The sequence below is a fragment of the Lepidothrix coronata genome, unplaced genomic scaffold (genome assembly GCF_001604755.1).
Source record: "Lepidothrix coronata isolate B3197 unplaced genomic scaffold, Lepidothrix_coronata-1.0 Scaffold0, whole genome shotgun sequence".
In the NCBI taxonomy this organism is placed as follows: domain Eukaryota; kingdom Metazoa; phylum Chordata; class Aves; order Passeriformes; family Pipridae; genus Lepidothrix; species Lepidothrix coronata.
This window is the reverse complement of record NW_016690180.1, coordinates 1,471,677-1,499,227: the sequence shown is the minus strand read 5'-3', so window position 1 is coordinate 1,499,227 and position 27,551 is coordinate 1,471,677. Positions and strand designations below refer to the sequence as shown.

The 27,551-nt window shown below is 39.1% G+C and overlaps 2 protein-coding genes across 5 annotated transcripts in view; one reads left to right on the top strand and one right to left on the bottom strand.

Moving 5' to 3' along the window:
- The first annotated feature begins 158 nt into the window (after positions 1-158).
- Positions 159-27,551, top strand: LRP2BP (LRP2 binding protein). 4 transcript variants are annotated; one of them, XM_017836286.1, is made up of 8 exons: positions 159-363; positions 1,007-1,122; positions 3,053-3,166; positions 4,687-4,829; positions 4,907-5,012; positions 5,479-5,702; positions 9,978-10,143; positions 26,111-27,551. In XM_017836286.1, the coding sequence occupies exons 1-8, from the start codon at positions 174-176 to the stop codon at positions 26,186-26,188; spliced, it is 1,137 nt and encodes a 378-aa protein (XP_017691775.1). In that variant the 5' UTR covers positions 159-173; the 3' UTR covers positions 26,189-27,551. The 4 variants fall into 4 exon arrangements, with proteins under 4 accessions (XP_017691775.1, XP_017691946.1, XP_017691855.1 ...); XM_017836457.1 differs by lacking the exon at positions 26,111-27,551 and adding an exon at positions 12,399-12,498; XM_017836366.1 differs by lacking the exon at positions 26,111-27,551 and adding an exon at positions 11,798-12,203.
- SNX25 (sorting nexin 25) overlaps positions 13,163-27,551 on the bottom strand; it is a 74,326-nt gene continuing 59,937 nt past the window's right edge. Inside the window, 8 exon segments of the mRNA XM_017836668.1 lie at positions 13,163-13,998; positions 14,846-14,946; positions 16,545-16,726; positions 17,708-17,774; positions 18,986-19,103; positions 23,466-23,630; positions 24,144-24,257; positions 24,807-24,947. Of these exon segments, the coding sequence (XP_017692157.1) occupies positions 13,924-13,998; positions 14,846-14,946; positions 16,545-16,726; positions 17,708-17,774; positions 18,986-19,103; positions 23,466-23,630; positions 24,144-24,257; positions 24,807-24,947 (963 nt within the window). The 3' untranslated portion in view covers positions 13,163-13,923.

Below are 27,551 nucleotides of genomic sequence, written 5' to 3'. Positions count from 1 at the left end.
TACATTACAACAAACAGCTTCTGATTCCTGGAAGTGCTGAAGTCCCATTTGCTAGACTGAAGTTTCATGTTCTGGTGCCTTTTTCACGAAATTGAATTCAGAGTTTCTGCTCCTTTTGCCTATAGCCCCATTCTGCAGAGCAGTTTGGGCTTCTGCGTTTAATTTCGGACAGGATGGGCAGGAAGAAGGAAAGGTCCGGTGTGTGCCCAAACCGCAGCGTGTCCTGTCACTTATTCCCACAGTTTGGCATTGGACAACGGCCGGAGGTGGAGCAAAGACCAAACGGAAAGTGCCATCGTTACAGTCCCTGCTTTCCTCTTTCTGCCTCAAAGGCCGTGGGACCCCAGCCCCAGCCATGGAGCGGTGCCAGGTGCCGCCACAGGCCGGGCTGGGCCGCGGGGGGCCCCGGGTCCGCAGCGGGGGACGCTCCGGCGGCGCGGGGAGCTCGGACCCAGCGAGGGCCGCGGCGGCGCCCCTGAGACACCGAGCCCCGGCCGGGCGGGACCGGGCTCCCCCCGCCCGGCGGGCTCGGCCCCAGCCCCCCTCGGGCGCGGGGCTCCCGGGAGGCTTCGACCGCCGCTGCTGGATGGCGCTGCACAGCGAGCGGCTGCCGCCGGACTGCAGCGCCCAGCCCGCCCCCGGCACGCCAGGTACCGCTCCCAGCCCGCCCCGGGGTACCAGGTACTGCTCCCACTGCTCCCAGCCCGCCCCCGGCATGCCAAGTACTGCTTCACCTTCACCGCTTCCACCTGTTCAGGTTCGCTTTTAAGCTCTTCCAGGACAAACTTCAAGCTCACAAGTTTGTGAACAGGCTGTATTCACTGAATGCTTCCTTCAGGCTTATAGTGAACTTTTGCTTTTTATAACACATCCCTCTCTCTCTTCTAATCTTAGTCTTTTAAAGAATGTATTAAAAAGGGGACCCGGCCACTTCAGACCTTAGGTGTGCTCACTGATGCTGTTCCATCGCTTTGGGGACAAAACCAAATGCATGTCTATTTTTAAGGAGATGACCGCATCTACGCTGCACTGTTTGCAAAACTGAAGGAGTTGCTGGTGAGGAGGGCATCAGATGGAGATCCTCCAGCACCTTTTCTGGACGGACAACGGTACTATGAACAGGTTGTGCTTTCCTTCTCCTAAGTAAATATTACAAAGTTGACAATTTTCAATACCATTTCAGTGGGAAAAGAGACATCTTTAAAAAAAAAACCTACAAGAGGTTCCTATACCTGTTTGTATCCCATTAAAATCCCACCAGGTGTTCCCCCTAAGTTTTTTCTGCACTTTCCCCAAGCATCTAGTGATGTCTTCCAGTTCCCTCTCAGGTCTCCTTAGGATCAGATGAAAAAGAAGCAGCCTATCCTTACAGTTAACTTTCAAGCCAAGTTGTTTTTTTTGGCCAGCTGACTGGCCAAACACAATGCACTGTGTTTTCAGTTACCAGGGGTACTGATCCCTGACCTAGACACAGCTTTTGATCTTTGTTCCCCACCTAGCCACCAGTTTTGATGAAACTTGTTGAAACATGTTATCTTTGAGATTGCTGTCCCTGCCCACTTCAGCTAAAATTGGTTGTCCATATCTTTGAAAGCAAATACTCAGGGAACAGTGTAAGACTGGCTGGCAGGTAAACTTAAACCTCAGCTTCTTGTGAAAATTAGAACTTAGTTCAGGAACACGAAAAAGAATGTAGTACAAGTACTGATTCAGGTATTTTCCAGTGTGACGTGCATGGATTCAGTACTGTTTACACTGCAGCAGTGGCACAGTGTAAATCAGTCTCAGGGTTTGCAGCAAGAAGAGAATTAACTCACTCAGGGTTTCTGCTTTCTGGGCCCTGTCCTTAATGTTTTCATTAATGAATTACCTGATTTTGGCATGATCAAGACTAACTTATGGAGCATAAGACCTGTCCGTTTCTTGACAAGCTGGCTTGGATGTCCATGATATATATATATATACATCCCTAAATTTATTCTTTGAGCCAGTTTTAATGTTCAGATTTTTTTTAATATATGTCTGCAGTGCCTAAAAATGCACGTGCTCATAGTACTGCACTTTTATATGTTAGAAAAAAACACTGCCTAATCAGAGCCATATGTCTCCTTCTTATAGCACTAAATTCTCAGGAAATGTAAGAATAAGTGTACCTTCAGTACTTCTTTTTCTGATATTCACAACAGCTAGTTGTGAAAAAGAACTGTGTTTTTTTTTCCTCCCGAGTTCTTTAAAAAAACAAAGCCCACACAGTCATAATGGGTAGGTCCCAAGACAATTAGTGCTTTACACAACAGCTTGGACAGTATTAACAAGGGACAATTTATCATTGTGATGACATTTGACTTACTGTTGAACTATTGTTTGGTTTTAAGCTTTTGCAGTCTGACACTGTTTTATCAAAACATACAGAAAATTTGAAGGAAAAATATAGAGAAGAACATTTTAATTTCAATATTGTTTTTACTTAGTATGCATGCATAAAAATATTTTAGTAAGGACACAAGGCTCAGTTAACTGTTACACTGCAGTTGTTTAACAGTATTTTTAAATATAGTTTCTTCTTAATGCAGAAGCAAATACTCCCTAAGATTCTTGCTTAGAAATGAAAGTATCTCTGCTGCTGCAGTTGATGCCTTTGTAAGAAATGTGGGGCAGACAGATGGGTCTGTAAAAGTCTTAGACATCCGAGTTTATTAGTCTTTGTGAAACCAACCCTTAGTTGAGATGTAAAAGCAGACCTAAGTTAAAGGATGTCAGATAGATAGGGCAGGGACTCTGAATTAGATTTTATCTCCTTAGACTAAAAAGATGGTGTTTTGGAAGAGGGCAGGAAAGTTTTTCAGAATGTCTTTTGGTTATCCAACTTTCTTGTGGCTGTTGACTTACTCTGTTTCTGTTTTCTGCCAGTTCTATGGTTCAAATTTTTTGGTTTTTGTTCATGAGAGAAATGCTATAGGTTGAAAAATTGTAAGGCTGTATATATTGGAGAGTTAAGCTGTTGTATTAGTCTTCATTCTGTGTAGTTCATTGTTTGATTTGTCTTTCCCAGGGCTTGTATGAAGAAGCATTAACGCAATTTAAAAAAATTGAGGATACAGATTTTCAAGCCATGTTTCAGCTTGGTGTAATGTATTATGATGGACTAGGCACTGAAAAAGACCCTGTGAGTAATCTAGCTGCACACTTTTTACTTTTCTTCTAATATTAGCTGATAATTACTAAGAGCTTCTTTGTAAGCATGATTGTTTAGTTTAAAATAAACAGCTTTTTGATTTAGAATTAGTTTCATAAAGTATAGATGTTTACAGAGCATCGTTAAAGAGACAGGGTTCTGGGTTGAGGAAGTTCTCAAAAATAGCTATAATAAAATAGATGTATCTGAAAAATACGGTAATTTGTATTTTAAAATGTAACTTCTAAGGGCTTGATTGTACATTGTGTGGAAGCTACATTTAAGTATTGCTATTAATTTGTTACTTTTTAATAAGGAGTTCATATAAATGAAAATAAAGTGCACAAAAATGGAAATCAAACAATTATATTTCAAAACATAAAACATCTGTTCCACAAAGACTTTTTTAAAGTACTTTCTATTCTTTTAGCACAGATGCTAAAGATGATTGTGCTTCTGTCAGTGGTTGACAGTAATATTTTTAAATTAGACAAATGAAAAACTACATTTGCAAGAAGTTGAGGAATTCAAACTGAATAATTATATTACAAAAAAGGAAGACAAAGGAATGATTTGCCATCAAGAGTTAATTTATCAGTAAAGATGATCTTAAAGAGTGGCATGAGGAAAGAATACAAGCAGGATGAAAGAAAGGGTAAATTACAAGACAGGAGGCAAAAAAAAAAAATTAACCAAACAGTATATTAACAAATGGGACTCTTGCCTGGTGCTTACAGGATTGTCAGCAGAATGGAAAATATTCTGCTGGGGTTTAGAGGTGGTTCATTTGTTCTGTATGCCTGCATGATTACCACATGTATTTACTTGCAAATAAACATTTTAGCAGAATTTCTTCCTTTTTTGTGTATTACAATATGGAAGTTGAATAACTGAGAAACCTTTTATAAAGCACTGTTTCTAGTGTATTTAAACAGGGTGTCCATGCCAAATCCTAGCAGTGTAAATCTTGATTAGAAAACACTTTTGAGGTGCAGTTGTTCATATGCAATGTTCTCCATTTGTTTATTTAACGTTATCAGGTTTTGTCCTTTATGAATCTAAGGTATTTTAAATGAAGGGACTTGAAAGTGTACTACGTATCACTTTACCTTCTGTTAAGACTGTTTTATGATTTCAGATACATTATGCAATATGAAAAAGTTCAAAGAATTCATAAATTGGAAATGTTGCAAGTTTAGGATGCAACATGCATTTATGTAAGCAAAATAATATTTTTTAGAAAAATTTTATCAGTGAAGAAGAGTAATATAATACCAGATGAACATTTATGAGGAAATGTTTCACATTAAAAATATGTTGGGGTCAAAGATCTAGGGGATATTAACTAAAGATCAGTTCTGCTTTGGTATGAACTATTTTCCTACCAGTATGCCTCAGCCTTTCTTCAGAGTGGAAAAATTACCTTTCTTGCAGAAGTTAGTGTGTTCTCAGATTCTTTATTTCATCCTCTTCACAGTCTGAACATAATAACTTCAATGGCTCAATTTTAGGAAAGGGCAGTGGAATACATGAATAAAATACTCAACTCTGATTCTCCAAAAGCAAGACACCTGAAGGTTGCAGCTGCATACAATCTTGGCAGGGCGTATTATGAAGGATGTGGTGTTAAGCATTCAACGGAAGAGGCTGAAAGGTAAGGGCAGTCCGTGATTTTCCTGACAAATTATAAGCTTCTGTGTTACTTAAACTTTGTTGTCCCCATTTTCTTAGGTTGTGGCTTATTGCTGCAGACAATGGAAATCCAAAAGCAAGTGTAAAGGCTCAGAGTACTTTAGGAATGCTTTATTCTATGCCAGTTCTAAAAGATCTGAAGGAGGTAAAGTCCACTTGTACCTTTTGAAATGAAAATGAGTCCAAATTAATTTTTAATTTTATGGAAATATTACAGTGATATATTTGATTCTGAAAGATGTATTTTAAGTAGTTAAGCAACATTTAGCATTATCCATTTAAGCCTGTATGAACAGATGGCCAGAATCCCTCATTTTGACTCACTTGATGCTTCTAGCCAAGATTTATTTATATTTTTTTTTAGTGAGAGTATCAGGAAGAATGATAGAATGGATTAAAGTTTTGTCACCTTTGCTAACCGTCAGAAATCAAGCAGGTGTCACTGATTGACAGCTCTGACAGTAAATGGAGCAGGTTTAAAAGCCTTACAAGGATTCTGCTTTCTTTTATGTATAAACACTTCTTACAGTTTGGTATAAATATTTTATGGAAACAGTATACAAGGAAAGCAGCTAAAGTAAATATATACTGCAACTTTGTGTCTCATTTAGGCCTTTTTCTGGCATTCAGAAGCATGTGGCAATGGAAATCTGGAATCACAGGGAGCACTTGGCATTATGTATCTCTATGGACAAGGTATACGTCAAAACACTAAAGCTGCTTTGAAGTGCTTGAGAGAAGCAGCAGAACGTGGAAACATCTATGCTCAAGGCCATCTTGTAGAATATTATTACACTAAAAAATTTTACTCAAAAGCTGCTGACCTAGCCAAAAGGTGAAGTTAATTTTGTTTTATTTTTCATTATGGTTCATGCAAGACCACATAATCCAGATTAAAATTATTAATAAATTAATGCTCTTGTCTTTCAAACTCAAGAGATCTTTGAGATAATGAATTGCAAAACCTCACCTTTAAAGATGGAATAGCCAATCACAAAATGAATACTATAAGGTTCTCAATTACTCAGTATGGTTAAATTTTTCTTTCTGATCCTGTAAAGCAAAACAGCCTTGAACTAGAATCCAAAGTAGATGTCCACACGCAAGCCTGCCTTTCTTGTCTCTTCAGTCCACGATCTCCTCTAGGCTCCTGCCTTCACTATTCCCTTTAAACGCCTACAATCATAGAATTTTCAGGTTGGAAGGGACCTTACAGATCACCTGGTCCAACATTTCTTGGCAAAAGCACAGTCTAGACAAGATGGCCCAGTGCCCTGTTCAGCTGAATCTTAAAAGTGTCCAATGTTGGGGAATCTTACCATTTCCCTTTACCTGCTTTTCCATTTCTGCTATGCTCTCTCTTGGTTTTGAGCAGGCTCAGAAGCTCACAGTTAAGCCAAGGGGGTCTCTTGTCTCACATACTTTTCTTACCCTTAAAGGGAATGAATGATTTTTGTTCTTCCAGGAGAGCATTCTTGAAAACCTTGTCTTAGTACTAACTCTCAGTGAGCTCAGCAGGATCCCAGATCCACAATATTGTCATCACTGCAGCCAAAGCTATCACTAACTGAGATATTACAAAGCAGATTTTCTTGGTTTGTGAGGAACAGATCCAGCAGTGCCTCATTCCTAGCTGGTGCATCTGACATTCGTACAAGGAAGCAGGCCTCTACTGCTCCACGCCAGGAGCTGGATGGATGTTTTGGGAGTTGCTGTATTCTTCCATCTAATGTCTGGGTAGTTAAAGTCACCATAAGAACCAGGTTCTGTTACCCAAAACTTATTAAGTGACCCAAATATTGCCTTGTTGGTCTCATTGTCTTGGTTTGGAGGTTGGTAGCAGATGCCTGATGCAAGATGCCTCTTGGAAATGACCCCTCTGATCTTGACCCAGAAACATTTGATAAGGCTTCTAAAATTGTCATAGTTGACTTCTATACATTCAAGGTCTCCTTAACACAGAGCATGATTCCTCCTCCTCTTCTTCTTCCCTTCCTGTCTTTACAAAGCAGCTTAGAGCCATCCTTCATGATGCTCCTGCCAGTGAGTTGTTCCACTATGTTTCAGTTATTCCTGATTGCATAGCTTTCTGACTGGGTGCAGAGCTCCAGTTCCTCCTGTTTGTTCCCCAGGCTGTGTGCACTGTATACATACACTTGAGGTGGTTGGTCTTCTGGTTCTCATCTTAGGAGTCAACTAAAGAATATTTGTTGCTGCTCTGGTTGGCTTGATTTATTCCCCATTTGGTTGCAGTGGCACAAGTGCTACCACTTTGAGTCCAAAGTGCCCCCAAGTCCTTCTCTTTAAAGCTTGCCTCACCAGGTTAGCTAAAGATTCCCTTGCCTCTTTAGCCAAGCAGATCCCATCCCTCCCTAACAGGCTGTAGTCAAAGAATGCCCTGTTGTCATAAAATCCAAAACAGTCATGACAGGACCAGCCAGAAAGCCAGAAGTTTATTTGTATTATATGTCTGGTTTTGGCCACATCCTTCCACCCAACTGGTAAAATGGAAGAAAAGGTAACCTGGCACAAATACTTTTTGTGTACAACTCCAGGCCTTTGTAGTTTTCCTTGATTCTGTGGTGTCACTTGCCCACATGAGAGAGTAGCAAAGGGTCTGTGGCACACTCTTGAAAGCTGTGGCACCCTCCCAGCAACATCTTGGACCTCAGCTCCTGGACAGCCGCACACCCCTCGTGAGTTCCCCTCAGGCTGGCAGATGGGAGCCTCAGTGCCCCTTCATAGTCACCCAAGCACTCCACATTGATTTTTGTGGTATCCACTGTGAACTCCTGGTAGAGTTTCTCCTTGCAGACTTTGCTTTTGGGTATCTAGAGCAGTTAAAGCTTCAGATCTGACTTTGGTTGCAATGCTGTAGGGTGGTAAAGTCCTGCTTTTGTGGATCACCAGGGTCCAAGGTGTCTCATTCTCTGTGGTGTCCGCCACAGGAGCATGATTCTGAAACCACTTATCTGTCTCAGCATTTCTAATACAGAGAACACAAGTATTCTTCTACTCTCCACCTACCCCATCTCAATATAATTTCTATCCACTGCCTCCCATCCATCACTTCCTTGCTCTGTGGCTCAGTGTGCTTTGGTCTCGTTCAGGAAATGCAAGCATTGATACTGGTGGGATCCTGCAGTAAGCACTCTCAGCAGCACTGCCTGGGACTTAGAAGCAGCTGCTGCACACAGTGCCAAGTTATCACCCTTGAGCTCTTCATCAGTTGCTGCTTATGAGGATGCATACTGTACAGGCGCTTTTAAGCCTGTACCACAGAACAGGCATCTGCAGGCAAATGGTTTCTGGTGATTATCTTCTTGCCTAAAGGTACCAGTCTGAGCCCCAGTTAGGCAGCACTGACTGGCCTTTTCACAGGCAGTCACTGTGGGACTCACTGCTCTACCTACACACTCCGCAGTGGCTTGTGTATTGAACAAACAGCGGCTTTTGTGATAGGCTGCAGTATTTAAAATAGTCTGTATCATGTTTCTGTATCTTGAACTAGTCAGGGAGAACAAGAGCAATGTTGGTGCCAGTTCTACAGCTGATAAACAGCACATTTCTGTGACAAACCTCCAGAGCTCAGTGTATAAATTCAATCTGTCAATCAGATTATTGATTTGCTGGAAATAAGCTGCAGATAGACAGACTACTTGCACAAACTGCACACAATAGCATTCACGCCTCTTGGGGTATGTTTATGAAACTGCTGCTGCCTGGCAATAAACAAATAACAACTTACCATCTTAAAGAAGCTGCACTCTATATATGCCACCACATATACAGCTCTGGTAATTCATAAATTCAGCTATGAATGCTGTTTGCTATACTCTCTGCTGGAAGGGATTGTTTCTCTCTGAATTGCTGCTTTTCTTTCTTTTGCACTGTAAGTAGACTGATAGCTATTCAGTCTAATCTAGCCTGTCTCGCTTGGAATGAATCCCCTCCAGTCAATGCTGCACGGTAGATTATTCAGACAAGTAAACTGTGCATTTCATCAGCTGCAATTGTGATTGCACAAAATAGCAATGAAATCCCACAGTACAGTCAGAAGTGACAATTTCTGAACCAAAAGATACTGCCACCATTAGAATTGCAGTCGGCCTTGAGGCAAAAATCTCAGCAGTTCAACCAGTAGTATCAAGTACCAATACCTTTTCTGCTAAAATTTGTCCTTCTATGTTCATACCAACTGCATAGTTTGTTACATTATGTACAAGCATACAAACATTATGTTATTATGTACAGTATAACCTTGCCTAATATTTGAAGTCTGGATTAGCTACTGATACTTCACTTCAAATAATTTAGTTATCCCATATGGTTCTACTTACCCATTTCTGCGGTATGTTCTTGAAGTCAGCTGTGATGAAAGTGTCTTTGCCTAACTTGAGTGATATTGTTATCTGCATCAGCATCCTGTGGTGTATCTTTTGGAAAGGAAGCAAAAATGCTGTGCATCAGGAGAGATGAGATAATTGGTTACTGTTGTCATATTTGAATGTTCTGGCTACTAAGAACAGTTGTGTTACTGTATTTGTTAATAGGACCAAACTAGGTGGGAGAATGTTGCTCTCAACACATTCAAGTGATTTAGCAGGCACTGGCTTGAAGAGGGCTAATTGGGAACAATATCCTAGTAAGGACTTGGAATTTTAGAATTGTCGAATCATGGAATGATTTGGGTTGACCCTTTACAGATCATCTGGTGGCAGCCCCCTTGCTGTGGGCAGGGACATCTTCTACCAGATGAGGTTGCTGAATTACAACTGCCTTTCTTCCACATATAATTTCCATGAAATAATTTAATAGGAACAATTAGAGTAAAATACGTTGCCTTTTATAACCAGTATGACTATAATGAATGTGACTTCAAAAGTTATATATTTGTTTGCTGTTTAATATCACCGTATTCAAATAAGACTAACTTTAAATCAAATACCGAATAGAAAAATCCTCATAAGAGGCTGAATACATGTAAATTGCAGCTTACTTTGGATAATACCAGAAATGGAAAGGAGGCATTGTCAAGGTTATATATGGTCAACTTTAATTATAGCTTGAACTAGCATTATCTAACCTAATGCTCTAAATTCCACAATAGGACCACAGAAAACAATGACATCAATATGCTAGCCAAGAAAGCTGATTGCCATCCAACATATGTAGCCAAGGGGGTTGCTATGGCTGCTTTCTACTTGGCTAGATGCCTCCAGCTTGGCCGAGGCATAAAGCAAGATCAAGATGCTGCTAAAAAATACTATTCTAAGGTAAGTTGAGAAAGTCTTACAGACTAATTTATATCTCATGAAACTGAGCGATACCTTGGATTTGTGTCTTTCAACTTGCTGTTCTGTTAAAAAGTCCAGCATTATTTGTATTAAAATCTGTGCAAGAAAAGGTACAGTGATAACGTATATTGAAAACTACTAAAAATTGTCTTGAAAGGATGCTATCTGGCCACTTGCTTAAGCAAACAAAGCATTCTACAAAACCAACAAAAAAAATCCATGGTAATCACCACAGCAAAGAGCTTGGTAACTTGAAAGATAAATTAGCTATAACAATTTGAATAATTCTATCCCAAATCAATTTGCTTTCTGTCATTCTCTAAAACTGAAACATCATTACTTTTCCTCTACTTTAGATTCTCTAACAATTATAACCTTCATTAACAATACTTAAATTGGCCATAACTGGTTCTCATGCTTATTTTTATAATTACATTTTTAGCAATAACTGAGGATCTACTGCTTTCCCTGTTCCCTATACCCAGGGAAAAAAAAGTCACATTTTTTCAACGTTTAATCTTGGAGTAAGATTTATTGCTTGAGGAAAAATATCAGTAATTGCCTCTAGAAGATGAATCTGCTCAGTAATATCTGTGATGCCTAAAGGTACATCAAGGCTAGGTGATTATATCAACTGAAGGGAGCAGAGAAAGTTTGCATCTGTGCTTTAGAGAGACTATGATTTCTGTAGTGACCATTTGTTTCTGCAAGTAGAATACTTTGATTTCCAGCTTGATGCAATCTAAACAAATGGAGAGTTATGTAAATGATAAATTATCAAATAATTTTTGTGGCTCCTGACTCAGGGAAGCCACTGGTATGAGGGTCTTAGCAAGGCAGGTGATCTTCTGAATACAGACATTTTAAACATTTTTGTTCTTCTGCTGTGAAGTGTTTTAGAGGATAGGATAAGGAAAGGAATCTAAGCTGAGGTGTTATGAACACTGTAGCATTATTCCTAGCTACATCTTAAGGCACCAAAGAGGTCCATCAGGATTAAATTGCTGCATGGCTTTGTGGGAGCCATTGTCTCCTTAAGTCTAGCAAAACCACCACTACTGAAAGAAGATTACAACTTTTACTCATTATTCACTAGCTGTACATCTGATACTGATATGAATGTCACTACCTTCTCAGTATAAAAAGAGATACTTCCTATTGACTGGTGTCATGCATCTCTAAATCAACAGTAAAAGAAAAGGAACATAATATAAACAAGGAAGCTCCCTGAAACAGTAACTTTAGAACAAATAAGAGTTGCGGGTGTGTGCAGTTTCTTTTTGCCTGGAAAATTCTCATGTTAACTGTACAATTACACCTACTTAAAGTTAATTTTTTTTTTTTTAATTAACTTCCCTGCTGTGGTTTTGGCATACCTTTCATAGACTCAGTCAGTTTTGAAAGAGGTGAGAAACAGAAGATGGGCACCTCCTAAGGGTACTGAAATAGAGGATGGAACTGAATGAAACTGATCCAGTCTGTAAGCAGATTTATATTTCTGACTGAAGCCAGCACAGGCCATGCCAACAGAATTTAAAAAAATAAACCCAAGATTAACACTATAGTCAAGTATGCTAATTTTAAATTTTATTGTAGCTATAAACCAGAACACTTGTATTCTTTGTTTTCAAAGGCATGCCACCTGGATCCTGCTGTTGCCTCTGACCTTGAAGTGGCAGCTAATCTTGGGAGAATTTAGCACTTCCTTTAACTATGACTGGTATATAAATGTATTTCCTACAGTAAATCATCATTAATCTCCAGCAATTACAGACTGTGCCTTACTTACTGCTTGTTTTCAACTTTCTCTAAATTCTTATTTAAAGCAATTTCCTGATTCATTTTATCTAAAATAAAGAAAAAAGCTCACTCTTTCTTTAACTGAGATGAAGCCAAGGCAGACTTTTTAAAATAGTATTAAAGACTTAAAGTTTTATTAAGGACATTTATCTGGGAACAGATATATTTTCTTTATGTCATACTGCTATATAGCACATGAATCAAGCCAAAACCAAATAAAAATAGTTTTTTCCTTTCTGCATATGTAGTGTTTCTTTTAATATTCTGAAAAGTTTCAACCCAAACTTGTCTAGTTTTCACATACAGTCCATTCCCAGGCTACGGCCATTTTTAAACCTTATCTTTGTTAGCGGTATGTATACTTTCTTTCACATGCTTTCTAATGCATCTAAATCTACTTAAGCGTCTTTACACATTTTACTCTTGGATTGCAGAGATTTGAAGTTGGAAACTGGCCTGTAAGACACTAAGCTTTACAGTTCAAGCCATGCCAGCTTGTAAAACTAGAAAATACTACTTACAGAACTATGGGAAAAAACCTCCAAACATGAGTAAGGAAATCTTCAATATACATTCTCAGCATGAAGCCTGTTTTCCTTAATCCTTCATATTGCATTTACATTGCCTCTGTTTGTGTTAGAAATTGTTGAAAACCTTTTGGCTAGGAGTATGTCTGAGCAATGTCATGCTCAGTCTTTTATCAAAAGATACTTTGATTAACCACTAGTAAAACTTAATTGCTATGGTAAGCTTGCACATTTCTAAATACCCACTTACGTATAAAACTTTTTAAGTGCCGAATTTGGCTTGCTTCTTAGGACTGTGCCATGACCTGAAAACTTTCCTGAATCTGTTGGATCAGAAAGCTAGATGTTACTAAATTGTTGATTAAATGTAGAATACAGATAGCGTGTACCTTACAATACAGCCAATTTTAACTGCAAGTAGTTTTTCTAAGAGCACAACTGTACTGAATTGAAAAGACAGTAATGAGTGTCACCTTGGGATTTCTGATGATGTTTAATTATTTAGATGTGCATTAAGACCATATTTACATATTTTTACATAAATTAAAAAAATAACCAAAAGCAAAAAACCACTGAAGACAGTTTCCTTTCCTGGTATAAAATAAGGGAAATATCTGAAGGTTGTTTGAAAGTGGGGTATTTGAATAAAAGAGCCCTGAGTAATATCAGGGAAGTTATTAGAATGGTTTAATTAAATGTCTGCTTGATCATTCATAGAAGCAATTCATAAGCAGTGATCTCTGAACTAACATTTAACACAGGCATTCTGTTAGGACATACCAGTTTACAATACATAATTTTGACACAGACTTGAAAGCAATGTAGATATTTCTTATGAAACTAGTGCTGTCAAACTCATTCATTAGTTGTCAGTACAGCCTCACTATCAAATACTGCAATCCAGTTGTGATATTTATTGCTTACAAATGCTTCAAACTACAGGAAATCTTTGGTAAAAACAAAATTGATAAAATTTTCACAATAGCTTTACATGTAGTATTGCACAACAAGGCTTTTTCAATACACAAGAAAAAAAAGAGGAATGCTCAGATCCTCAGTGAGGAGATTAGAACTGTACAACATTCATTAGTTTTCCACTATAAGCAAAATTTCTTTTCATAAATGTTTAAAATATTTTCTGGTTTCTTTCAGCATATATGAACATTTATTTTTCAATCTATATTTGAAACAGAAGAGTAGTCAAATAGAACAATTTAAATAAAAATTGGCAGCTATACAGCATTGTTTTGTCTACCCTACTACAGCATCAGATCTTTTCAAGTCTGTTTACTTCACAAAAAACTCAAGAGGAAAGAAAAAATGCTAAAAATAATCATAGTCCTCAGCCCTCTATGGAAAAGAGGAAAATAAGTTTCATGTCTATTATCGAACATAGACATTTCTCTAGTGGTCCAGTTGTGCAGATTCAAACCTAAGTGGCATTAAGCTGCTCTAAATGAGCTCTCAGCTCAGGACACAGCTCAGTTAGCAGCAGTTCCAGCAAAACCTGAAAAAGAGAAACAAGTTAAGATGATGCAGGTGCCAACCAAATGAGAATTTGTGCTTCCCTTCTGTCATGTTTAGAGCATCAGAGAAAACAGAAGCATGTACATTTGATTCTATTCATCATTCATGCAACTACTTTCCTTTCATCCTGAAGTTAGCACGTGCCCTACAGAAAACATGGGAAATGTCTTAAGGCTGAAAGGAGGCAAGTGCAAAGGGCAGCTGCTTTCAGATGGGGATTTCCCACCCAGTATAAACTGTCGCTGTTCTGCCAAAGACTCTGCAGCATGATAAGCAAGCACCAGAGCCTGCATCTCATGCATCTCCTTAACAGGCTGCATCCTCTCCAGTGCTAAGGCTGCACTGTGTGATGATCTAGTGTCCAAAATGAGCCAGAAGAGACTGACTGAGCGTGAAGGCATTATACTTAGATCCAGCTGCATGCTCCAACATAGTCCCACCAACGGTTGAGGAGTGGGACTTTTGGAGTCCTGTCATGTCCTAACTACAAGCCAGTCCTGGAGCCCTCCTCCCCTAGGATTCTCCAAGATATATTTATTTTTCTAAGCTTTATGAAGAAATTAGTTTGCACCTTATGAAGTCAGGAAAGTTGGATGTGGTAGAGGATCTCTTTTAGATAAAAGCAATGCTGCTGTTAAACAGCCTTTTGTTATTTAAACTTGGGGGATCAAACCAAGTACATTTTTCTCACTGATTTTAATAACAAAAGAAGTTACTTGCACACAGACCAGTAGTTCAAACTAAATCACTGGCTTTAATACTGAATGAATAGAGCTCAGCAATTAACAAGATCATGAAGTTAGAAAGCTACTTTTCTGGTTACTTACATAAAGTAGATGCTTGTTAGCCTTCCTTTCTTGCAATGCATTGAACACTTTCACTACACCATGACGGGCATTTTGTTGTCCAACAAGATTCTGCAGAGTATCTGCAACAAACATTACTTCAGCTTATATTGCTTTACTCCTGCTAGGCAAAACCTCCAATCTATACTTCTACCCAGAATCACAGAATCAACCCCATCAGGATTGGAAAAGACTTTCAAGATCATCTGGTTCAACCATAAGGACCCATAAAGGAGGGGAAACAAAGCCACTGCACTTCAGTGGCCCTCGGTTACAAGATACACAGTGTCTAGTCAACAACATTTTAAAAACACAGGTAACTTAGGTCATAGCTTGAAAAGATACCCTTATTCTCAAGTCACCCAAGTTAGATAATAGTGTATAAATCTCAATGACAACGCTTTATGTGTTTTAACATGATATATAGTATGCTTTTTTGGTAGTTCACCTCACAGAGTCAAGTTTAATCTCATACATCATCTCATACATCACTTAAATTACTTTCACCAACAAAGACAGAATTCCTACAACAGTTAAAAAAGATTTAGCAATTGAATTGCTTCTCAATCTTCACAGAGAATACTTCCCACAAGTAAGCAGTTCAGAGAATTCTGTGTCAATTATTTACATTTTGGATTAAATTAGAGAATAAATAGTGATCCAATGCTCCACCATTAATCTAAGGTGCATTCAGCTATGTCCTGTCATACGGCTCCAAACTCAGATACAAACAAACAAACAAAAAAATCAAACAAAACACAAACTATGGAAGGCTATCTAGTTAAGTAGGTAAGTACATAACACAGGGAGTAAATGGAGAGTTGTTTACATATGAAATAAATATTTTGCACGCATACCTGCTGCTTTTTTGCAGTAAAATTTGATTAAACAACCTAATGCACAGAGTATCTCAATGAAGTCATAAAAGAGCTCATCTCTTCAGATGAAGAGGAGATAAAAAACATTCAAGCTATGTTTAAGTGCATTTCCAAGTGCTACAAGTAATGATATTGTTTCTTCCCAGTTAGGAGCTTTTGGTTTGCGTGATCTCTGAGGAGTCAAAAATATATAACTGGACTTCTGGTCCTTTGAATGGGACATAATGGAGCATCTCAGAAATGTGCCAGCCCCAGAAATGTGCTGGCTCAAGAGGAAGCTGCCTAGGCTTGGGAGATAAGGGTAGGCAAAGCAGAAAACCCACTCAGCCTAGGATCTTTTTCTGTCCAGGCTGCAGGTCACTCTAACATTCAGCGCTCTGAAATTTCTTATCAGAAACAGACAGCAACACACAACCTGATGTTGTGGGTAGACCTCTCTCTCCAACTTTGAAATAAAAGAGGAAGAAGTAATTAGGGTGGTGTGACTCTCCTATTTGTCACGTACTTCCGGGTAGCAGAACCACCTGGTATTTGCTCACAGAGAACCAGCAGAGAGAAAGTCTCGACTGAGGTTCCTTGATGAATATTACACACAGAAGTACAGCAATACTGGATTTTGCATCCACCAGTATCTGAATTTGTGCCCTTTATCAGACAAGGAGGAGAGGCAAAGAATAAGGCCAAAATTATCCTAATTTATGCAAATAATCATGATTTAGAACTCTAAAGGAAAAATAATTTGATTAACCAGTTTCCTTACTAGCTACTCAATCTGCGACTAAGCAGAATAAAAGTGATCTCACCTGGAATGTTTTCAAGCAGTTTTTGCTGTGCTCTCTGTTTTGTCTCTTGCTTTTGTTCATCGCTCTTGGCTCTCGGTGGTGGTGCTAACTTTCCATTTGGCCAAAAAGCATCTCGAAACACACCAATGTAGTAAACAAGCATTGGTTCACTGAACATCCAGTGTACAGTGTCACGGATTTGCCTGTAAAGAAGTGTTGAAGGGAGCTCATCAGAGTTAGTCTTTCATGTTTTATGCAGATTTATTCTTTTTACTTTTAAAACATACATTGGAACTACATTTCAGGGATGGGCACTACAAAGGCTCCACAGGGAAAAGATGTAAAAATCAGGTAACTAATTGTAGCAAACTCCAAACTAGCTGCATGCACAGATGTGCCTGCTAGGATAAAGACAAAGTTTTGATAGAAGCACAGTAGGTTCCCTCACAGATAGCAAAAAGCACATTACTGAAGGGATTACAAACTGAGATAGCAGCCTCCTCCTGGGACTGCAGCAGTCACTGTAGCCTTCAGCACCAAGAGTATGAGGTAGAGAGCAGGCACTGCTGCTGTGCCACACAACAGCCAAAACCCTTAAAGTCAATAAATGTAAAAATTCAGCATACATGTAAAAAGCTATATAGCAACTTCACATGCCTGCTGTGCTCACTCTCTGTCCCTCTCTGTCCTCTCAGACATCGTCCACCTTAGTTATCAGCAGTGTATGAAAAAATGAACCAATCAATTTAAAACTCACTGAGTGTATACTGTCAGAGACCAGTCCAATTTACTGCTACATAACATACATAAAAGGCTTTAAAAACCACACCGGCATGTGCAAATTTAGACAATGACTGGACAAAGAGTAGGTTGTTCTGCTGGTAGAATACTTTTCCAAATTTTTTCTGAAATAAAAATTTCTGAAGTAAAAATACAGCTTTCCAAATGAAAGTGTGTGCATAGACAGGCACACTGACTTCATAGCCTCATCCAGGCCTCACTTGACAAAGATAATTCACATATCTGTGTTTTCTCTAACCAACATATTTGTAAATTTAACTGTGTAAAACAAATGCAGATTGTCATATAAAACAGAATGTCCCCATTATTTTTTTAACAATTCTACTCTCAGCCTTTTTTCCTAGAACAACAATGAAGGTTCATTTAAAGCAACAGCTACTTACTTGTTGATAGTTCTTCCAAAAGTGACTTGTACTAGTGCAATTAATGTTTTTCTGACCCATTTGAACACTAGAACAATGAAAAAATTATGAAAAATGATGACCAAGAAGTTAATAACATTACAGAACCCATGATTATGTCCAAAACCTTCCCCCTGTCACCCTCAAACCAAAACCAAACAACCCATCCCTATAGTAAACACATTGTGATAACCCTTTCTAAGATTTCATTAATTGTGCAGGTCTCATTTTTCTTGATTGCTTTCCTTGTAGTGTTTGCTATATGATTTTTAAATCTTGCAGATTACATAAATATATATAATTTGCATTTTAGGTTATACTGTAAACTTTTATGTTTAAGAATATTTCAAGTTTATGGAGCCATACAACTACCCAAACCCCTTTTCCACCTACAAAAATACCAATGTCTTCAAAGTTCTCACCTTTTTGTACCTGCTAGTATAATGTACAGCAGCACCATTAAAATTCTGAGAACATTTTCACTCAAATAAAGCAAGCAGTCAGCTTTCCATTACTAATAAAGGAAACTAATGTGAGTGCTTCCTAGCAATTACTGGTTAATCTTTCTTTCATGCTGTTCATTATCAGCACAATAAAGCCTATATTTGGAAGATACATCTGCCATTTTTGGAAGGTGCTGTATTTTGTAATAGTTACCCTGTAAATCATTTTATAGAGCACCATGTGTGGCTGCACATTCAAATAGAAACAAAAATAGTTTTTCTTTATTACCATCATTCAGTTACATAAAGGAGAAAAAAAAAGTCTAGTATTTAAAGATGCCACAATTCTAGCATCTTTTCCATTATACAAATTGTAGAGCTAAAGTGCATACATAATTCACTTTAAATGGATATTAAAATTGTATTTCTTTGTCCAAGACATGTTCTATAATAAAGCCGCCATTCCTTCCTCAGAATTTATATATTTTAAAAAGCATCCTATTTACAGAAAACATGCTACTACTCTTTTCTGGTTTTTTTCCAGATTTTTTTTCATGAAGAACTTAATTCTAAATGCAAATGCTCTCCCCTACCAGCTAAATTTTTATTACTATTTTATATTGGAATTTCACTTTTGAATGAAAGCTCCGAAGTTACGAACTACTGAGGAACAGCTTGGTTCCAAACCAACAAACTGGCTATAGAGATTGCAAGAACATTTCCACTTATTGAAACAGCAGAAAAATCCAAATTACAAAGTGCCACAGATTTCTGAGCAAACAGATTCCAATAGCAATTAAGCAGGTTCACAGCTTACTTCCTCGCAGTTCAAAAATCTCTCCAATCAGCATGAAACATGGTTCAGCAAGAGAGTCCTTTTTCCCATCCACCTCCTCTCCATAGTCCGACAGGTCACTATCCTCTTCTGTTTCTTCCTAGAAAGAGAGGCACAACATGAGTATGCACTGCAGTTCCCCATCCTTCATCCAGAATGGATTTATTTACTGCCATGCTCTGGGAAGGAGCACAGCCAGTCATCTCACAAAAGGGCATTAGGGCTAACAACTGCTGCTGGCAGGATCTGGCAAACAGGAACCTCACTCGGGATTTTGAAAAAGGATTGCACTTCCCATGGGACAAGAGTGATGAGGACACAGCGCAGCTCAGGTCATCATCACTGCTGTATCTGCTTGCAGCCTTGCCTAAGTAAGCAACTCAATGCTGCCCAGATTTTCAGGGTCTACTGCCTATATTGCCCCACCAGTACTAGCTTCATAAAAGAAAGCAGGTGATGTGGGAGTCACGTACTGCTAGGAAGCAGGCGAGAGCTGTAAGGAGGAAATGGCACTCAGAGGTGTTAGTGACTACAAAGCCTCCTCTGATGCAACACCCAGGAAGGACACCCAGGATGGGGAGCTAGCCAGCTGGAGCTGTTTGCAACACAAGCAGCTAGGAAGAAAAGGGGAAAATCTAGTTATTGCACAGGGAAAAGCAAGGAGCTGGCTCCCCTGGCGAACAGACAGTTCAGAACAGCCTTCAGAGCTGAAGCCATTCAGTGGGATCAGGCACTGAAGGCTGTCCTTGCAGTAAGCTGGGAACAAAACCAAGCAGTAGAAAGAAAACCAGCCACTGCAGAGAAAAGCACCATTAACGACAACCAGTCTCAGGCAGAAAGACAATATGGTGATACTTAGTGACCCAAGCCTGAGAATACCCAAGCTCAGAGCACCAAAGGGAACAGAGTTATTCAGAATAGACTCACAAGAGATGAATGGATTGAACAACCTCAGTTCTGGTAGTACCATTTATTCAAGAATGTAGGGCAGACAGCAGGTTGTTCCTCAGTGTCATGAAGATCTGCTTCAGAATCAGGACTATAACACCTATCCTTACTCAGGGCAGCTGACACACCCCTTTGCCTTCCTGGATCCTCCCCTGCCCACCCATTCTTAGAGCAAAGCTGCAGAAAGGCAGACCTGATCTCCACTGAGGCTGGTGCAATGCTCCAGTCTCTGGATCAGGAGTGGTCAGAATGCTGTGCAAGTTTTCTTCTTCAGCCTGATTTTCAGAGATACCAATCATCTCTTTCTTTGCCTTCCTTTCATCCTTATCATTCTAACATCCAATATTGGTCTATTTTTCTCCTTTTCGGTAAATGCCCTATCTTGTAGAAAATGCAACAAGAAGTGTAAATTCTTACATCACAATGCAATTTCTATCCATTAAAAGCTAAATGCCTTTAAACCTAAAAGCCTTTCTTCTAGATTATATCAACTACATTTTTTTCCTCTGATTTGGTTTTGGTCTTGAGAGCTAAGACATACATTCTAAAGCTAGTCCCGTCCAAGGAGTTGAATATAGAAAGATATATGAAAATGCTGCAGTATTTAATCCTGAAAACAACATTCAAGGGGTAATACTATTGGTCTAACATATATTTGAAAAATGTGAGATGAGATGAGATGAGATGTAAAAGGCAAAGAGTGAGCTGAATGAGAGCATTCTCTACTACATAGTCCAAAGTACAAACTAAACCAGGAGTTCTCAGCTACAAAAATACAGTTGTAACAGCTTTATGTGTGGTTTAAGACAACTAAATTTATGACCATGTACCAACTGATTTAACCCTAGTTTAACTGCTTTGGCAAAGTATCCAAAATGCTGTCAACTAGGCATGAGACACTGAAAGATATGGGTGTTCAAAAAACAGCAGAGCTGATCCCAGACTGTCTCACAATACCTCTCCCTCCATTTAATTTTATCATTATTTTTACACCAGGACAAACATTTGACACACTAATTCAGAGGGTCTAACAGTTTCCTTATTCCCACCATCTGCATTTTGTTCTCTTCTCTTACATTTAAGCTAAGGGAAAGAAGTGAGAAGAGGGGGAAGGCACATGTGAAGTGGGATGATCTTTGCCTGCATCTACACAGTGCCTGGCATAATACAATGTAGCTGAAATTAAACTCCTAGTCCAACAAGTAGTAAGAAATAGTATTAAATTTAAACTCAGTAAGGAGTTATTACAGAATCACAGAATAGGCTGAGTTGGAAGGGACACACAAGGATCATCACGTCCAACCCTTAGGCCTGCACAGAACCATCTCCAACAGTCACACCAGCTGCCTGAGAGTATTGTCCAAACATTTCTTGAACTCTGTCAGGCTTGGTGATGTGACCACTTCCCTGGGGAGCCTGTTCCAGTGCCCAACCACCCTCTGGGTGAATAACCTCTTTCCAATATCAAATCTAAACCTCCCCTGACACAACTTCAGGTCCTGTCACTGGTCACCACAGAGAAGAGATCAGTGCCTGCCCCTCCTCTTCCCCTCACAAGGAAGTTGTAGAGTGGAATGAGGTCTCCCCTCAATCTCCTCTTCTCCAGGCTGAACAGACCAAGTGACCTCAGCTGCTCCTCATATGCCTTCCCCTTAAAGCCCTTCACCATCTTTGTTCCTCTCCATCGGACACTCTCAAATAGCTGAATATCTTTCCTATATTGTGGTGCCCAAAACTGCACACAATAGTCAAGGTGAGGCAGCCCCAGTGCAGAGCAGAGCGGGACAATCCCCTCCCTCAACTGGCTGGCGATGCTTTGCCTGATGCCCCCAGGACACGGTTGGCCCTCCTGGCTGCCAGGGCACTGCTCACTCATATTCAACATGCTGTCAAACAGGACCCCCAGGTCCCTTTCCATGGCACTGCTTTCCAGCATCTTATTCCCCAGTCTGTACAAACATCCAGAGTTGTCCCATCCCAGGTGCAGAATCCAGCACTTCCCCTTGTTGAACTTCATACAGTTGGTGATTGCCCAGTCCTCTAATTTGTCAAGGTCTCTCTGCAGGGCCTCCCTGCCTTCGAGGGAGTCAACAGCTCCTCCCAGTTTTGTGTCCTCTGCAAACTTGCTTAGTATCCCCTCCAGTTGCCTTACTTCCAAGAGAAGATTCCTGTTCAGCCAAGCCGGCCTTCTGCCTCGCCTGCTTGACTTCCGACATTTGGGAATTGCTGCTCCTATGCCCTTAGGAGGTCATGTTCAAAACATGACTAGCACTGATAGACCCCAGCATCTGCAAAAACATCTTCCCAGGGGATCTTACTTACTAATTCCTTGCTTTGTTTACTTATTTTCTCTTTCCCATATTTCCTAACTATTTCCTCCTATGTGTTCACATAATACAATATATACGCAGCCTGGCTTTTGTCTTGAGGATGTTTTTCAATTAAATAGCAAAATACAAATAGCTACATGCTTCTGTGCTTTTATGCTACTTCTTAACAGTCATTTTAGTGAATGCACTTTTGGTTTTAGAACTGCAGTACTTCTATTGAAGTTCAAATCTAGTTTCTCCAACTTTCTTTATATTTATTACTCTGAAATGAGGCACATGCATTCAGCATCTAGATGCAAACAGAATGTAATTTTGAAAAATGTATATAGAATTTTTTTATTTCTGAGAGATGCAAGACCACTTCTCTGCCTATTAAGAGGCTAGAACTGTACCTGTTCCCCAAACTCCAATTATCCTGCAGAAGACCCATCCACTGGAGACAAATACAGCACGTAACAAATTAATTATTTCATATGAATTTTGTATAACATATAACTAAAATGGGGAATAGAAACAACTCCTTAAAGGTTGCATATCTGCAACATGAGCAACGCAGAACAGAGTGCCATGGAATTATGGTTGATTCTAGTCAATAAGCTATTTCAGTCACTAATCTATTATTCATTGCATTTTGATAGACGTGTTTTTTTATGGGTTAATATCAAATTCTCCAACTGCTTTGCCCACATAGGTTCCTGCCTGCATTTCCAAATTCCCTCAGTAAGCCTGCACTACTTGCCAACATTTTTGGTCAAAACTAGCTTTGCTTCAGAAGTTGTCATAGAATTATTAAGGACACACAGCTCCTGCCAAGACAATCTTCCCAAGAGAGAATTATTTTTACATGCCAAAGCTCCTCTGAAATATGCAAATCAAGACCTCAAAAAAGAGGCAAATTCCGCTATAAAAAAAATAATCCCACATGGACTACAATTTCTTTATTTGTGATAGCTTATGCATTTGCCTATATGCATTTATCAAAGGGCAGGAAACTTATTTTGTTAATAAACACCTTTGAAATTCATAGATAGCTCTTATTTTTCACTCTTCGTTCACTTCCAGTAAATTATAAATCACTTTTGGAAATGTCTTCCAATATTACCTACCATTCAAACACTAATGACTTTCCCTGCTTACTTTGTATAAGTAATTAAATTTGGGAAGATTACTTTTCTACTACTTACCTCCTGATGAGAAAACAAATCACCAGGAAGTCGTTCAAGAAATGAGGAGAGTGAAAAAGATGACTTCTTTCCTTGCACATCAATAACTTTGAGGTGCTCTGGGGAAGGGCTCAAGAAGGCATAAAGTGCTTCACTCTGGCAGAGTCTTTCATCAGAGAGTAATTTCTATGAAAGAAAAATAATTACTGAAACGTGTCAATTAAACATTTCTTGTTAAGGAATAAGATGTGTCAAGCCATCCACTATAACCAAGTAAGTCATGGCTCAGAGGCAGTGTGAGGAAAAAAAAATCCATGTCTCACAAAGATACTATAACAAGCTAGGTCTAAAGTACTGGAACTATTAAGATTGAAGTTTTTAATCTTACAACTTTCTTTTTTAATAAAAGTTCTCATTTTTAAGGAATTTGTTGAGAAGTGCTGTAGCTAAAAGTGGCAATTACAGGATTCATTACTTATGATTTCTTAATTAACTGAAGTTTAAATTAACTTACCACTGGAGGAATGGTTACTATCAATCAAACTCATCTTAACTTCAGGCATTTTAGACAACTTCGACATTTATATCAAACCTTACATCTGACCCATTTGTTCTAGACTCTCTCTTTAGGCAATAAAGAGACAACATTCTCTCATTCTGCTGTTTAGATATCTGTTGGTTTTGGTTTTGTTTTCTTACCTGCAGAAAGTTATTAAGCTGGTTCTTGGATTTCTCCATGAATTTCTGGTCTATGGATTTGAAGGGCAGCTTGCTGAGAGAAGGCAACTGAACTTTTTTTAATGATGGAAAACACTGTGTAGGAGAGAGGAGAGCCCACTTAAAATGCATGTGGAGTAAAAGACAACTGGTTCAGAATGGAAATGAAGAGACTCTTTTGTACTCTCATCTCCCTTCCACACCCCTCTCAGCACCCTGAAAAACACCTCCCTTACCCACTAGAGGCTTCCCTTCCCACCACTATCATCTATCCCTTATCATACAGAAAGGGTAAAGCGCTATAAAAAGAAACATTCTCTGTCCCCAAAAGCTGTCATTTCTAATACTTCCCTGGAAGCCAGAGACAAAATCTAGTTTTTACAGTCAGCTCTTCCATGACAGTGAAGAACATATAGCATTCTGACATTGGGTTAGTCCAGTAAAACATTATTAAGAGGGGGAAAAAAAATTATAAATAAGTCTTATAAGCATCTCTCTCTGTAAGAGACCAGAAATATTCAGACAGAAAACTAGCTCTAAAACGCTAAAAGCCAAAAGGCTGCATTAAAACTGGCAGTATTAAATTTTTATCATTCTGACAATTTTCAGAAATTTGTATCTTCCTCCCTTAGCTGAGATTCGTACCTCACTGAGTTTGCGGTGTAGGTTCTGAAACTCATTGAGCTTCCTGGGAACAGTCCAGTTCTTAGTTTCAGCTCCACCAACTTCTTGTAAACTCACCATGACAGAGTAAGAGGGCACTTGTTCTCCATTCTCTTCTAAAACCTTGTGGGGAAGAAACCAGCAGATAAGTTATACTACATTGAAAGTAAAACAGTGGAACATTTGAGCTGCCAGATGACTGGCTTGCAAACTCATCAGTCCCATGCTTCTCTTGAGATTTGAAAGCTACACATGGAGCAACACCCTTAATGAACTAAACTTCACCCAAATGCTGTGCCAGTCCTGAATCAGTCCTCTAGCTAACCACTATGGTACCTCACATAAAGCTTAGCAATGCTGTCCACCAGCAATCAAATCTCACTGACATGTCTTATTCAAACAGGTGAGTGTATTATTTCGGTTTTTAAGGTCCCTATCATATAGCTTTCTGATTATCAGTACTCCATTCTGGTTATCAATACTCCATCTCTCCTATCTGCATTTACCTGAGTGTTCTCCCTTTATTCCCACGCTTCCTTCCCAGTGCCCTGTTGAGGCTCATCCACATGCCAGGCACAGCAGCTCTGCAGCTGGGCCCTGTGACAGCTAGTGCTGTCTCAGTGATTTCTCTACTCACTTGAGCCATTCTGCATGCACAGAGGATGTGGTATCCATGCAGTGTTTATGTCTGAGGGACTCACAACTTTACAAAAATACTAATGAATCAAACTCTACAATCCTCAGTCAGAGGAACGAGAACCAATTAACCACATTGTGCAAATGGGAAAACTACAGCAAAGAAGTTAAGCAATTTTTCTTGAGACCACAGCAGCAGTGTGACCACATTATTTCTTCATTTAATGTAAGAACTGACATAAGAATTTCATCCTTTTGTTCTACTCGTAAAAGATTTTTGTTTACTTATTTTGAGGAGACAGCTAAATTGATTATGAAAGGCAAATAAGGGAAATGCATAAAATACTTAACTCTAGGAAGGCTTTGTCTTTACGTACATGCAAATAACTGAAAGGTAATTATAAAATACCACTTTCACAATCTTTTTGAGGAAGTTATCGTTTTCAAGCTTTTTCTAAAGAACAGTTGAACTAACTACCTAATTAGGATAAAAATAAACTTTAAAATTCATATAATTATGACACATTTTCCGAGAACCCTGCAAAGGCTGTAAAGGTCTGACAACACAATGCTATTGATGGATAATTTGACAAGCGACTACATTACTGTTGTAAAAGACACGCAGCTAAAATATACCTTCATATTTTTAGGCCATTCAGAGCTGTACATGGAGAATATTCCCTGTGATTCCTAAAGCTGCACATGGACAACTGGGAAGACAAATCTGAGGCCCAGATTTCACATATCTGTGTAAAAAAGCTGCAGCAGAACCCAGACAGAATACAAAGCACCAGCTTGAATGCCTGAAGATATGCCTGTTTCTCAGTGCAGCTCTTTGGGGAACTGCCTATCTCCTGCCAGAGTACTGCAGACAGATGCTCGAACAGCCTCCAAAATACAGTTTAGAGAAACATGGCCCAGAAGAATTGGGATTGTGTGGGACAGTCTCTACCCTGTGTACCCCTGAGCTAGATTGGATCTGTGCTCACCTACAAGCTGCAAACACCTCCTGGCTGCAACTTTTGAATACTGGGAGATCAGTGCTGAAATTGCTGATTAGAGTCATGCCTATCATTCTCCATTCTGCATTTGTTCATAGGGCAAGGATTTGCATGTGTGTAGGGTCATCTGAACTGTAATTGTGAGGAGAGAGTCACTGCTCTAGAAGCATATTCTCAGAATGAGAGGACTTAGTACTCCTGCTTCAAGTTAGGATCCATGCGCAAAATTATTTAAATTCTGATTACTAGATGGAGACATATTCCAACTTTCTTCAAGTACCCTCAAATTCTCTCATATAAATACTGAAAGTCTTCAGAATCTTTCTAAGAATGCAAAATTCTTGATCAACTTATGTACTTGTGCATTTGTTTTTCCAAATTAATGAGTCAACTGGAAAACAGAAAGATGGGATGTTAGGAGGTCTTCTAAACCAGGAGAACTAGTCCTCTGCTGTTAACAGGCACCATCTCATACAACTGCTATCATGAATAAATTCAAACTAGAGAGCCCTATTCCTCTGATTCTCTCCCTTCTGCTAAGTTAAGCAAATGAAAGTGCTTTCAGAATCACTTCTCATGGGAGAAGTTCCTCACTCAAGGCCACTTATGCCCAAATGGAAAAGCAGAACAAGACAAAAAAAAAAATGTAACTTCATCTTACAGATACAAAGCACTTTCTTTCTGGGTATTCTAGTCCTCTGAAACTGTACTGCTATTAAATATAATACTATAAAACAATGAGTGTAAGTACCGCATCTTTGAGACACAGCAGAGACACAACTGCACCGAAGTGCAATAGCATGGTAATATAACAAAAGACAGTTCTCATGAAAAACAATGCCTCTAAGATAGCAAACTGTCAAAAGCAGTTTATGTTCATGGAGGTAATTTTTATAACTCCATCACAACTGTGTTTGAAGAACAGAAATTTTGTATATGCATCACAGTAGCCACTGGGAAACAAGAGGAACTCAGAAGAGGGTTCCTTCCCCCACAAGTCAGTATTAAGTATAAACAGTGTACACAAAGGTATAAGGAAAGTAGCTATGCATTTTTCCTCCACTTTTCATGCAAGTTTGAACTGACCCAG